This window comes from Argiope bruennichi, chromosome X1 (assembly GCF_947563725.1).
Source record: "Argiope bruennichi chromosome X1, qqArgBrue1.1, whole genome shotgun sequence".
In the NCBI taxonomy this organism is placed as follows: Eukaryota; Metazoa; Arthropoda; class Arachnida; order Araneae; family Araneidae; genus Argiope; species Argiope bruennichi.
Genome location: NC_079162.1, coordinates 15,953,859 through 15,968,340, shown reverse-complemented (window position 1 = coordinate 15,968,340; position 14,482 = coordinate 15,953,859). Strand labels below are relative to the sequence as shown.

Below are 14,482 nucleotides of genomic sequence, written 5' to 3'. Positions count from 1 at the left end.
TATCAATCTGATATTTTGTGTTTAAAATCTGTCAGGTTTTTGCTTCATGGCAATTCCTCTCGAATATTCCAAATGGAATCGCAATAACCCCTTAATGTTAAAAGTTCTTCAGTTTGTGCTTTAAATTAAATGACGCTCTTTATGTCCGAATGATCATTAATTAATCTTGTGTTTGATACTTAGAATTTCATCAGCTGTTTGTACTGAAGCACTCTAAAACTTTCATTTGTTATTTCAGTGGCTTAAAAAAATAACACCTATATTGATATTAAGTTCTTTTTTCTGCTTCAGATGCCTGAAGATCAAGCGTTTTCTTTGATGAAATACCTTATGTTCAACTTAGGGCTTCGTAGACAATACAAAACAGACATGGTAGCTTTTCAAGTAAGTGTATCATTTATATAATTCTTATATTAAAATTATTACAACTAAATATTTATTCAGTTAAATTTATTCACTTCTAGCAAAATTTTCGGCGATACTACATCCGAGTTTCCCTCCAAGAGTCGAATATATATATATACACACTCTTTTAATTAATTTTTTTTTCATTGTGTTCTCTCTGAGAGAATAGAATTAAAAAAAGTACATTGTTACTAACATCGGAGCTAAAGTTTTATCCAAATGTAGGATTCCTTTTATACTTATGACTCGTTTTCCGAGAAGTTTATGATCCCATTTTCTTACTTGAAATTGGTGACTCACGTCTAGTGTATATTCAGAAAAGAAAGTAAGAAATGGGATCATGATTAGTTTGAAAAAATGATTATGCAAATATTGATCTGATGTCATTTATCCATTTTTTTACTCGCTTAAATTAATACAGTTCCCTTCATTGTTTTTGTTTACGTTGATGAATTGGACAGAAATAAGTACTGAATTAAGTTTCATGACTTCATTACCCTGCAGGGGCTCTTCTTTTGGTGAGAATGGGTATCAAAAACCGGAGGTACCTCTCCCTATAAGATTACTCTCCTCTGCGCCTTCATCTTTCAACTTCCATCCCTCGACGGCAAGCAAGGGAGAAATGAAGCGTGAAAAGCTTCCCACTCTGTCTGCTTCATGCTCCTCAGGGACAGATAAAAACCCTTCATGCCGGCTACACATGGTGATTCATTTGATGGGTGGTGCACTGTAGCTTAGTCTAATGGCTAACTTGCTAGGGTTCAAGCAAAAGTGGCCAACTTTCCAGGCTTGGCGTTAAGGCTGATCGGTGTTTCCGGAAGTGGCCTTCAGTGTAGAGGTCCTAGCTAGCACCAAGGTCAGCGCCAAAGCTGTAGAAACTCAGAATCAGTGTCTGTCTTCCCTTGCTGGACTCCGTGGCAGGCAATGTCTTCGAGATCCGAATTCTTTCAGTCTTTCATGGCTCTTTTACTCTCGCAGATGTTTCTATTGATGCAAAATTCTTTATAATACATACTTCTACTATATTTCACAATACTTCTCCATTCTTGGCTCACATAGGGAGAGCATGAGGTGGAAAATTGAGTTCAGGATGAGATTTACTATAATGACAGTATGCTTTTAAGATGTTCATTCATTAAAATATTAAAGCGCAATAGACAGCCAATTTCGAGAAAAGGGTTCTCAAACTTTTAGTAGAACTTATATACTAATAACGTGTCGCCGTTGCAGAGCACTCGAATAGTATAGTGAATAAGACGCTGGCATAGCATTTACAAAACCCGAGTTCGGTTCTGAGCTAGTGTTTTTTACTTCTATAGGATATCTTCATAACACATTCGGGAATCTTTTAGAATGTTCAAAATGCAATTCGTGGGTACAAATTTGAATACTTATCACCTCTACATTTAGCAAATGCACTTACTTGTGTGATCATTGGTTAATTTTTGTTCTCTCTGCAAGATAACACATGCGTTGCTGTGTGATTATTTATTTCTGAGCTCTCTGCCCCCCCCCCTCCGAAAAAAAAGTCTAAGCTTTTGATCACGAAAGTCCCTACATGCAGTAATGAACAATTATTTTTGTATGAATCTGAACTGACAGTGGGAAAAGATTTTAAAATTCCCTTTTAAGGCTTATCAAGTTTTCATAATTCCATGAAAACTAAAACTTCGTTGTAGCACAATTTTAGAGTTCATCGGTTTTAAATGAGAATCAGCTTAATTTCATTTCTGTGCTGTTTCTTATTTGCTTGTGTGTTTTAATAACTCATCTAAAACTTCAGTGAGTAATTATTTTTTCTAGATTCAAATGTATCAGCTGTCTCGCCTCATCCACGATAACTACAGGGATCTTTATGATCATCTTGAAAAATTTGATATCGCACCTACATTGTACGCAGCTCCATGGTTTTTAACTTTGTTTGCTTCTCAGTTTCCAGTAGGATTTGTAGCTAGACTTTTTGGTAAGTTTACTTTCTCTCTCTCTCTCTCTCTCTCTCTCTATATATATATATATATATATATATATATATATATATTGCCTTTTATACTGACAGCTGTGTTTCGCCATTTCAAGGAGTAATGATTTAGTCTGATTAAATTGTTATAAAGAATAAGCAAAAATACGGATAAATCTAACCTTGTATTCAAGAATTTGATTTTATCTTGCTTAAGTATATTTTTCAGTAGCCGAAGCCATAAAATAATCCGTAGTATATAATAACCATTTTTGAAGAGAATGATTCAATTTTCCGGTGATGAGTCCGTTGCGCACAAGGAGTTTGCGAATGAATTTGCGCGCATATGACAGATTTGCTTGAATGTAATGATCATTTTTCTATACTCATTCAAGAGGGGAATTCCTTGTTCTGATCTTGAGAATTTATTAAAGAGATGTTTTTTTAGAATATGAAAAAATATATATTTGCTCGAATTCGTTAAAGCAAATACTATTTTGTCTTAACATAAATGCATGGCTTCAACCTTTGTACTTAGTAGACCATTTCTAAACCACGGTGCTAGTCCGTCATTTCAAAAGAACAATAGTTATATAGAAATTTAGGAATTTCCGATAAAATCTATTTAATTGAAATCGATTGATTGTTATATCTGACAACATTAATTATCTTATATTAGGTTAACCATCCTCCAACCTGCTTGAAATATATATTTACAAGCTTTCAAATGTATGCCCGCAGCGGACATATAGCCAGATGCATATTACAAGTATGGGGAAAACTAATATGAATAACATTATCAAAAGCAAAATGAAGCTATGCTCTTTTTATATTTCTCTTCACTTTACAATATTTATTATCGATTCTTACTGTTTCTTATTTCTTGTTTTTGTTTTTTTTTCCTTAACTATATTTTTTTTATTACTTTTTCTTGTTTAACTGATTCATTTTTTTTTTTTATTCTGTAGATTTGATTTTCCTCTGTGGAATGGAAGTAATTTTTAAAGTGTCACTTTTACTTCTTGGCAACTACAAAGATTGTATTTTGAATTGTGACAGCTTCGAATCAGCAATGAATTTTCTCAAAGTCTCGCTGCCTTCTATCGAAGTTTTCCAAATGGAAATTATTTTTAACCAGGTTAGTATTAAAAAAAAATGTCTTTTCAGAAATGGAAAGTTATTTAATTTCACGTGAAGCAAGCTCTGGTTTAAGAATGAAATGAAATGAAGACTATTGGGATAAAATATAATGAAAATGAGGAAAATAAATTTTTCTATTATTGTTACAAAACCCTATGAGGATTCAAGAAAAAGTCATTGACTATTTGATATCAGAACAGTTAGTGATTTCTTAACTTTGTTTATCATTTTCTAGGTTTTGAACCTTGATATCACCAGACAGTTACATGCCTATGAAGTAGAATATCATGTTCTTCTGGAAGAAATGGTTCACTCTCCAAGTAAGGACTGTGAAGAACTGGAAAATTTGAGATCAGCTAATAAGAAACTCAAGGCACAGAATATGGAGCTAATGGAACAGTTACAGGCAATAATGCTATTTTCATTTCTTATTGGTCTGCTTATTCATTTCAAATACATATGAAAACTGTATAAAATTGGATCTGTTCTCCCAGTAGTATGGATTTTTCTTCGAGGCTAAATAAGTGTTAGATGAACGTACGCAGCGTGATATTAAAATTACTTTTTACGTAAGAAGCCTTTTGAGTTGAACTGTAAACTGGAATAAATCATTAAAAATCGATTACATAAATCTGATCTGTTCGGACTAATATTGCATATCGTGTATTGATTTTAGATTTGTGCTACAAAATTTAAAATGAATATAATTTATTCATCAAATTCATTCCAAAGATATCTTTCAGCTTTGCAAAATCTTCAATTTGTAACGATTAACATATATCAGTACGTGCTTTTATTTGAAAGGCGTAAATTAAAAATTGAGAAATATTGCGTTACATGTTTTTCTGCAGTCAGTATTTCGAAATAAATTAACTCTCATACACTATGATAATGAATAGTTTCCAAATCTGAGTAAATATTTAACGAAAGCAGACTGAAAACGTTGTTTTTCTCTTTTTAAAAAATTCGGACTTTTCTCATTTTTCTGTCGGTGGCAGAATCTCAGGTTTCGATCATGGAATCGAAGCCCCATTCAGAAAAACTTCAAAATGAACCATTATCCCGTGGGTAGGGTATAGAAATTTTGAGAAGGGCACCACTTGCTGTTTAAATCTAAGAAATCTGTCGAAAAGCCGATACTCTGTCATTTCCCTGTAATAGCTAAAAGCCTCATGTAGCTTCATAGTAGAACGTTAATTAAACTAAACCAAAATTTAGATTTTTTTTTTTTTATATATATATATTTGAAGTCTGATATATCGATGTATTTATTTTATCTCATATTAAGTCTGATGTGTTATTTTTTTAAAAAGATACAGCAAATTGTGACAAAACACAAAACGAAAAATTTACATCTGGTAATATATAATCTAATTTCCAAAATGATATGTAGACGTCTATTCCTATTTGAGTTACCTGGAGCATGCAAATGTCGTCTGAGGAAGACGTCACGTTGAATAAAATCCACCAACCCTACTCTTTGCGAAGCTCTTGAGTGCTCTTCTAATAACTTAAGGATTAATTAAAAATAAAATTAAGGCTTAACTTTTTATTTTATTCTCTAATCAGGTGATACCGGTTTCGGTATGTGATGTCAAACCAATTTAATAAAGAATCCATAGATTATTTGGGATGTGTAATTTGTGTCTCATTTATAACGTATTTAATTTTAGCTTATAGGTTTGAGAAGTAATAGCTCGATGTCACACGGCCGCGACGATTAAAGGTTTAAAGAGCGATAACTTACAAGAAAGAAAAAAATTGTGTCTCATTTATAACGTATTTAATTTTAGCTTATAGGTTTGAGAAGTAATAGCTCGATGTCACACGGCCGCGACGATTAAAGGTTTAAAGAGCGATAACTTACAAGAAAGAAAAAAATTGTGTCTCATTTATAACGTATTTAATTTTAGCTTATAGGTTTGAGAAGTAATAGCTCGATGTCACACGGCCGCGACGATTAAAGGTTTAAAGAGCGATAACTTACAAGAAAGAAAAAAATTGTGTCTCATTTATAACGTATTTAATTTTAGCTTATAGGTTTGAGAAGTAATAGCTCGATGTCACACGGCCGCGACGATTAAAGGTTTAAAGAGCGATAACTTACAAGAAAGAAAAAAATTTTAGAAATAAATTTTTTTAAAGCGAACACTTGTTTTTTCAGCATGGCATTATTTTTACCGAGTTTATCAAGGAATCGATGTAAAATGATTGACTGCAAAAGATCTTATAAAATTTTAAGGCGCGTGAAAATGAGTAGCATTAAATAATAGAATCTCGGCTTTTTGATCGTAGATTCCAGTAAATTTGTGGATGTTAAGGCAAACATTTATTCATTCGGGCAGGGATATTCCAGTTCTCTTTATCCTACAACAAATTATTCAGAAACAGACAGACTTCTTGTAATTTCGAAATGGGGTGAGAAGCTAATTTCTGTTCTGATTCCTTTCGAAGACTTTATAATTGAGCCATAGAAACGTTTTAAGTTTGCAAATGCTATGTTGTTCACCTATTTATCAAGTAGAAAAATTTACATAATATCCGTCTTTTTCCGCGGAAAATGTTTTGGGGATATTGTTGCTATATTAAAATGAAAAAAAGAAAAGGCGGCCGTTTTCCATGTTTTTACTTTCTGGTACACGAAACTAAAGTATTGTAATTATCCACTCCGATTTCGAGATGTTGAGGAATTTCCAAGCTTTAAATCTCAGCGAATCCCAAGAAAATATTTTTGGATTTATGTATGTCTATAAATATGGTAGTCAAAAATGTAATGAACTAGAACAATGAAATTAGGTGCATTGTTTTTTACCAATATTGTTTTCTTTGAAATTTTTGTGGAAATTCGCGTGAGAAAAGTCTGTCTAATTGCATATGAACACGAGCTGAATGGCACAAAGAATAAAAGGCATAACCAGAAGTTATAAATCTGTACCAAATGTTAGACTAAATCCATCGACTGATTGATTCAGTGTGCATACAAAAGCTATGAATCAGAAATGCATCAAGCTAGAAATAAGAAATTTAATACGTGGTCTTGAAATTATAAATTTGCATCAAATTTCGGAACGGATTGGTCAAAAGGTCCAAAATATTCATTCGATTCGTTCCCCAAAAATATAGAATGTGTATGTTCATATACGGGAGAGTCAAAGAAGGAAAGACTCCCGACGGCGGATTTTTTTCCCTGTTATATTTTTAATATCTTTGTAGATTAATTACAGTTAAAGGGTACAAAATTGTTTCGTATGCAAATTGGTTCGAATAGGCTTTTTTTTTTCTATTGTCTACCCAGGTTGCTTACTCAAGGATTCATAGCCTCGAAACTTCCAACTCCAGCTTGAAAAGTACAGAGAAGCGTTTGGAAGAGAATATCGCTTGTTTACTGGAAGAAAAGGAGGACCTTATCTATACGTTGAAAATTATGAAGAAACGTTTTGAGTCTCGAGAGGTGGCTCGTCTCAAAAGGGAAAGTACTCCGGAAGAAGAAGAGGAGCACCCTCCTCCCTTTGGTGTTGTGTACGCTCTGGCAGGTACGGAGAAAGAAGAGGATGAGCACTTCAGGGCCTTTATAAAGAAGTATTGTCAAGGGAAAGCAGTAGAGAGAGGTAAGTAAAGTTTTGCATATCGAAGTAGAGTATGAGAAGAATTTTCTGACCTTCAAAATTCCGCATCAGTTAATCTAGCGTATCTTTATGAAAATTTGACTATGATTCTAGAGATGTTATACCCCATTTAAGTAAGAAATTTCTCTGCTAGATAGCTCTGCATGTCAAGAGATATCTTGCACAGAATGATTAGTAACGATATATGGCCGAGTGAAACAGAAGCGATAAGACAAGTAACACCCTGCAATGGGATCCTTTAAATAAGCGTATGGATCTAATAGAAGGTATTAAATTCGAGACGTATGAGACTTGTTGAAGTGCCTGTTTCCAAAAATGCAATTTTTCGATAATACAGTGTTTTTCACTTTAATGTCTAAGATGGTCCTGGTTGTGGCACCCAGGTTGTACTCACCCAGTTGTACTCACATGCCTGTTATTTAAAATCATTGCACCATTGTAAAACTGCACTTTGCAACATAAATTGTGTCCCTTTACACGTTCGCCGTCTGACTGTCGGATCTACTACAATCTTCAGCTGATACAATCTAGATTGCTGAACTCTGAGCTTGTGCAGATGACTTCTCGTTCTGTTTCATATTATAACCCACGGTCTTTCTACCAAATTTATCGTGGCATGCAGTTATCTACGAGAGAAATTTCAATCTCCTGGAATAATGTCGCTAAAACAATCTAACTTCATTTCGGCGCGCAAAGAAATGCAAGAACCATGATAGTTCATTTCAGTTTTTAAATGCAGTGGATGCTGCTTGTAATGTAGTCCGTTTGTAGTGATCACTTTGTTTCTGGCCAAACTACAGCCGAACGGACCAAAATGCCTTAAAAATAATACAGTTCTGTCGGAGTACAAGGACGTCAGCAAAAAACAGATCGCATGGTGTATTCCGTATTATTCATTCGCTTTAATTTAAAAAATCGGCACTATGTACAGAATTGAAAATAATTCATACATTTAATTTTTTAAGCGTTCTTTAAAAAAAGTTACCGAAACTAATATATATTTTGAATTATAAAGCATTCATTGGATAAACTGTTGATATGCGTAATGTTCATCAAAATATTTAGCTCAGTGTTGAAACGATATTAAAGTTTTCGGTCTTCTGACGAAGCAAATGCCCATTCATACGTCCATACTTTTCTTTCACTTTGAAGGTCGCGGCTTCCTTATAATAAGGTCTCGGCCTCGGGGCTCCAGGTTCGAAATGGATTCCACTTAAAATACCGTCACTAATGATTCTTTATATATGCGGGTCTGACGAGCATTAAATTTGATTTCATGGGCTAAATGACCTCTTCTTGGAGAAAGTCTAGAAAGAGAATGCCGGCTGAGGTGTCGTTCTCGTTATCTGACCGGGGATTGAATTTACAAATTTCGTCCCAAAATAGCCCTAGTGTTGCGTACTAACGGGATGTTAATATGACTGAACTAAAGTTTTCTCACTTTGAGAAATGACTCCTTCAACGCGTATTCCACGTTCCCATCCCAAGCGTCAAATTATCATTCTTCCGGAGTACAGATTCAGTATCACCTCTACATTTTAACAATGGATTAGGCAACTGTTGCGAAATTTTCAACATACCTGTAACCTGTTAGTCAGTCAAGTTGATCATATTCTTTCCGAAGATCGTATTTTTCTTTCATGCTGAACACGCGATTTTTGCTCACAATGAAAACTGACAGTGTTATTTGGTCATAGGCGTTAATTCACTTAATGGAAGGAGGTAGAACCCTGCAGAGGGAGATGATTGGTTCAGTGGAGGTAACGATTTAAAGAAACTTTTTTTCTCTTTCGTTTGAACTTACGGCCGGTCTGGCACTTTCCCTTTCGACCATCGAAATTAATCGCTAAAAGCGAATTGGTGATCAGAGAAAACGGTAGAGAGAGAGAGAGGATTAGTTCAGCAAAGAGAATGATCTAGATAATTTTTTTGGGGGTGGGGGTATGACTCTAGAGTTTCCAATTTGACCTTCAAAATGATAATCTCAGATGAAATGTTGATCACTAGAACCAGCGAAGTTTCTATGTGTTTTTATGTACGGGAGATCCGCTTCACGCTATTTTGAACAACTTGATTAACACAAGCGGCGATTTCATTTTAAATACTATTTATATATAATTCGATCTGCCTAACGGTTGAATTGAGGGGCTAAACGCTGTGTCAGAAGCGAAATTTCTTAGCCCGTGCAGTCATCACTACCGATTTCTCATTTCTTTTGAACAATTAACAGGATGCTTTTTAAATTTTACCACATTATAAAACACTACTGATATGACATGAAAAACGGTGGTGGTTTTTCTATTTTGCACAACTTGCATTATTTGTCAAATTTTTCCGGAATAATTATATTAAAATTAGTGTAACAACATTTTTATTTCAAAGTAAAACAATTAAGTAGAGTACTGAGAGGAAATAAAAGATACCTTTTTCATTGTAAATGTGACTTTTGGGAGAATCATACTATAATTCAGGTTCCTTAAGGTTCAAAATTCGACTCGTGAATCACGAATGTGTGAATATCCATTAAAACCGAGTTAATTCAAATATTCTACTAAACATCTGTAATCAGTAAATGAGTATTTGGTATACGGCCACGAAGAAGCTGCCCCAGCAACATTTGCTGCAACAAATATACATGTTACTGTTCCGAGTAACCAATAGTGGAGCTGTTTTATTGTAAATATCATATTTTGGTGGCTTCTGTCTTACATAGATTACTTTCTCATCTGCTTTAGTATCCTTTTAGTGGTAATTTTATATCCTGCACATCATCAAAGGAATGGGGGGGGGGAAACGAAATTTTGCATATCAAGATGTGACTCAGTTGTAATTGTGCGATGTTTTATCTGCTCTGTGATGTGTAGTAGATTCCTATACTTGATTGGTTTGGTACAATGTCATTATCAATTGTTGTTTTATTGGGGGGAAATTCATTGATTTTCTGCATTACTAATTGAATGAATTGAAATGACGAAGAGATTCATTAAATATAATGATTTTTCTAACGTTTTCATTTTAATTTTTAAGTTTTATGTTAAAATTCTTACTTTTTTGAATAGCGGATGATAACAAACCATCAACAAGTGGCGGTAATGAATCGTCGACTGGTGGTATCAAAGCAGATGCTGAATCTTCAAATACTGAAAGTCAAGTCCATGATAAAATACTTAAAAGTGAAGTCGAAGATGAACTTTTAAGTGAAGTGAATGTCGAAAACTCCAGTGAAAACGTCATTGAAGATACTGCTGATTTCACTGTTTTGTAAACAAGTTTTGAAATTATTAAATCTTGTTAACATTTATAGCAAATTTAACTCACACAGGAATAAATGGTGCTGTTTTATGGGCACAAATTATTTAAAAAACGTTGTTACATAAGAAGTTTTAATAATATTGTATACTGCTAAGCAGTGGTTCTGATCTTTACATCAAATACTCGAAATGATAATGTTATTTAATAAGTGAACTTTTAAATTTTACTTAATTAAATGTTATATAACAAACATATATGTAGCCAATACTCATAGGAAGGATTCCTGTAAAAGTCACTAATTGTTATTTTTAAAATTTTCTTAATTCTCAGTTTGATTCTGTAAGTCATATAAGCACTCAATGTTGATTACATGTAAAATTTGTTAAAAGAAATAAAATAAATACTAATGTATTCGATGTCTTTTATTTTGTTCACCTGATGTCAGCTTGTTTTTGTAACAAGCAATAAAACATGATTTTGGTACTTAACTCTTTATATCTAGACCGTACTTGAAAATATCACTTTCATCAAGCGCTACTATTTTTTAATATCTGCACTTTCCCTGGCGGTACTCCCAAATATACGAAGACGGAAGCTTTTAATTATTTGAAATATTTTAATCGATTAAGTGTTTTTCTTTTTCCTGAAGTTATTCGGCATCAAAACTTAGGATGCACGTAAAAATTTGCTGACAAATTAATTCATGATATAAAAGGTTAAAAATGCTATGAAGAAAAGAGAAGGCTCTCTTTTCACTTCCGGAAACGAAGCGATGTTTTTGTTCCTCGAAATTGCAAACACTCCTGAAATTATTAAATGTTAGGCTCCGTTTCAGTAAATTAGGAAAATTCTGTGGAATAATGAAACAGATGTAAAGACCATTTCATTTCTTTACAATGCAAAAATATCCAAAATTTTCATAATTTCAACTTTGCAATTAAGAAACAAATTTCAGATAGATGTGAAATGTTTTTTATATAACTGAAAGTTTATGGATCGATGATACAAATTTAATTTTAAAGCACCAAATATTTGAAATATTATTGGAGGTCTGTGTCCGTTCGTGTGTATTTGAACTTAACTCAAAAATCCAACGAAATTGGTTTCTCGCTAATATAATAGATATTCTTCAAAGTTTGGACCAAATCCGCCAATCGGATGATTGTCTGCCTGCATATGTGAACATGATAAATAAAAAAAAAGAAAAATGGAAAAAGAAACTAAATAATTGAAATTTGGTTTGTGCACCAAAATTGAATCTCGTATATCAATGAGTCAAAATCCGTTCTCCGCTATGCTACGAAATTTAAAGCATGCCCTAGATATTTATTCATTTTCCGCATCATACTAAAAGTACAAAAAAGTGTCAAAATATAAAAATAATGTTGATTTAGAAATTAAATATTTAAAAAAAGGCAAAATATCGACATGGCAAAAAAAAAAAAAAAAAAATGCATTATCAGTCGTTTAGAAATTATAATTCAACATTATAAACATTAAAAAATTGTAGAATATTTCCCTTCTTTAAATCGTATAATGTAGAATCCCTAACAGAGTTAAGTATTTCAAGACAATCAGTCGCGTTATTAATGTCTGAAAAAAACTAACATAAAATAAATATCTCGTCGGGATTTGATGGCGATAAGTAGATGCTGAGAAATGCAAGTCTTGGCTTTTTAGATAATAAATATTTCTAACACTGCGTCTTAAAAATTTTCTTCTGCCGGTGTTTCGAAGAAGCTTGGAGAAGGAGGTGCTGGCTCAGATTTTGCTTTACCCTGATTAAGGTTAAAAAGGAATCCCAAATTAGCCCCGTTTTCAATTGTGGCAAAAAAAAAAAATGAAGGAGAAACGATTTTGTGAGAATGAACGTTTCGGTTAAGAAAAATTTTAGTTTCGTTCGAGTACCATTTGAAATTTTGTGGATTTCCACATGTGGCGAATAATCGCTTGAAAAAAAATGATACCGTATTCTTGTGTGTATATGTATTTGGTATTGCAACTAAGAGAGGGTAAATGGTGTTAGATTTTCTTATGTCTATCTATTCACATTTGTGTAGCTGACGCATCAGAATTGTAATTCTATCATCCTCTTGCCAATGTGTATGTTCGATGATTGGAAGGTCACCAAATGAATATCGGACATCTGGGCACGATTTCGAGTGTTCGCAGTAAATCTGTGATTATTTTTTATATGAAGTATGCAATGCGAAACTGTTATAATCTTCAAACATTTTGAACTCGAGATTGTTTAAATTCCCCACGTTTTCAACCTCCTTTATTAAGAAAATCAAATTTTTGGGAATTATGTCTTTTGACCTGTTTGTAAGCACGTTAACTCAATGACAGAATGGATTAAAAGGGTGTAATGTGATAAGTGAAGTTGATATCAAAATTGTAAGCTTCTATCAAATTTTGTCAGATCTGCCTGCTGGTTGATGATTTGTCTCTTCATGTTCGGAAGTGCAAAAGCCAATGAACACGATAACACAAAATTACGAAGAGGAATGATATGTGGCTTCATCTCAATGGCGGATCTGTATCAAATTTTAGACCGAATCCGTCTACCATTAGAATGACGCTTAGTCTGTTTATTCGCGCGCATTTTGACTCTAAAATTTGATGCGTCAAATTTTAGAGTCATTTAAACAAAGGAAAGACTGATGAACTTTTCTCCCATCCATAAGTCGCTCTACATTTTGGAAGTTTACGAAAATGTTTTGGGAAAAATCTCACTAGTATATTGTTCCATTATCCTGATTCCTTAACAGATTGCGAAAAATGTAATAAATATAATTTGACGCAAACTTAACATTTTAAATCTACTCTGTTTTAATTTCTACAAGCGTATTGGTGCCACTTCAAAAAGTTATTACTGTTGGAGAATGGATTTTTTTTTTTTTTTTTTTTACATAGTTGTGAGCTTAATGACATCAATAACCGTTGCTTTATTTTTTATGATTTGGTTTTATTCGCTTTGGAAAAAATCCATCGTCTTTTGGTCAAATATATTGGCTAATTACTTTCAAAATTGAAATACTCTTTAATTCTATTTAGGTTTTTTTTTTTTCGCTCAAAGACTGAACACTTTAAAGTAATTTAGAAATAGGAAAATGTTTTTCCGACGGTTCCATATTTCAGTGCCGTATCACACCCAAAGAAAACATTTCCGATTCAAAGCCAACGACGAATTTTCCTTTTTTTTTATTTCCTTATTTTGCAAATGCACTTCGAAATATTATATTTTAAATTTTCCTTAGTGTCTCCCACATGCACACGCACACGCGCACCTTTCTCGCTCAGCCCTTTTGTGAGCTTTCAGAAGATTACTTCCCACTTACATGATCTTACGAAATATACGCAGCGCATAAGGAAAGACAAATCTCTCTGTAATATATTACTTTTATTGTATCGTTGATAATAGTAAGTGGATGGACAAAAAGATTGTTACTTTGTTGAATATTGCACATAATCCATCGATTATGATATCTGTAAAGCGGGCAAAAAAATAATAACTTACCTGAGGTAAAACAGAAGTACCTTGCCCAAAATCTGTCACCGTATATAAGGTTATCATGGGAGGGGGTGGGGGTCACTTCGAACAAAGAAAAAAATATCTACAAAATGGTGGCACTTATTTTCTTGTTAACCTTTGCATCTGAAATAATTTTATTCTATGGCAAGTGAACAAAAGTTTAGACCAGCTAACATTCCGTATAGCATTAGCTCATTAGTTAGTAGATAGTTATTCCTCAAGAAAAGGGAAAGGCCGTCTTGCTTGCTTCTGAACAAAGAAGTTTCACTTGATGAGCGCTTAACCACTATAGGAAATCTTATGCTACAATAGCTTTCGAACAATAGACGATGTTGGAAATGTGGCAGAAAGAACCAAGAAAAGACCCGCAACATGTACACAGAATGTAAGGTGTCCTTGGTCGTTAAGACAGGCCGCGGTGGCCTGGTGGTATGGTCTTGGCTTTAGCACCAGAGGTTTTCAGGTTCTAGACCCAGTTCCACCGAAGAACCGTCGTGTAGGTGCACGCTAAATCCGTCGGGGCCAAACGTCCTCTCGCTGGTGTGGTGTGGAGGTTTGGAAACGGGG

General features: G+C 33.6%; 1 protein-coding gene across 3 annotated transcripts in view; it reads left to right on the top strand.

Moving 5' to 3' along the window:
• The window catches only part of LOC129958152 (TBC1 domain family member 4-like), a 172,881-nt gene extending 162,085 nt beyond the window's left edge, over nucleotides 1-10,796 (top strand). For all 3 annotated transcript variants that reach the window (XM_056070382.1, XM_056070384.1, XM_056070383.1), the window contains 6 exons: nucleotides 292-384; nucleotides 2,209-2,368; nucleotides 3,331-3,500; nucleotides 3,738-3,908; nucleotides 6,798-7,110; nucleotides 10,188-10,796. In XM_056070382.1, coding sequence (XP_055926357.1) covers nucleotides 292-384; nucleotides 2,209-2,368; nucleotides 3,331-3,500; nucleotides 3,738-3,908; nucleotides 6,798-7,110; nucleotides 10,188-10,393 — 1,113 coding nt within the window. In that variant the 3' untranslated portion in view covers nucleotides 10,394-10,796. The remainder of the gene's footprint in view (nucleotides 1-291; nucleotides 385-2,208; nucleotides 2,369-3,330; nucleotides 3,501-3,737; nucleotides 3,909-6,797; nucleotides 7,111-10,187) is intronic.
• The last annotated feature ends 3,686 nt before the right edge of the window (nucleotides 10,797-14,482 follow it).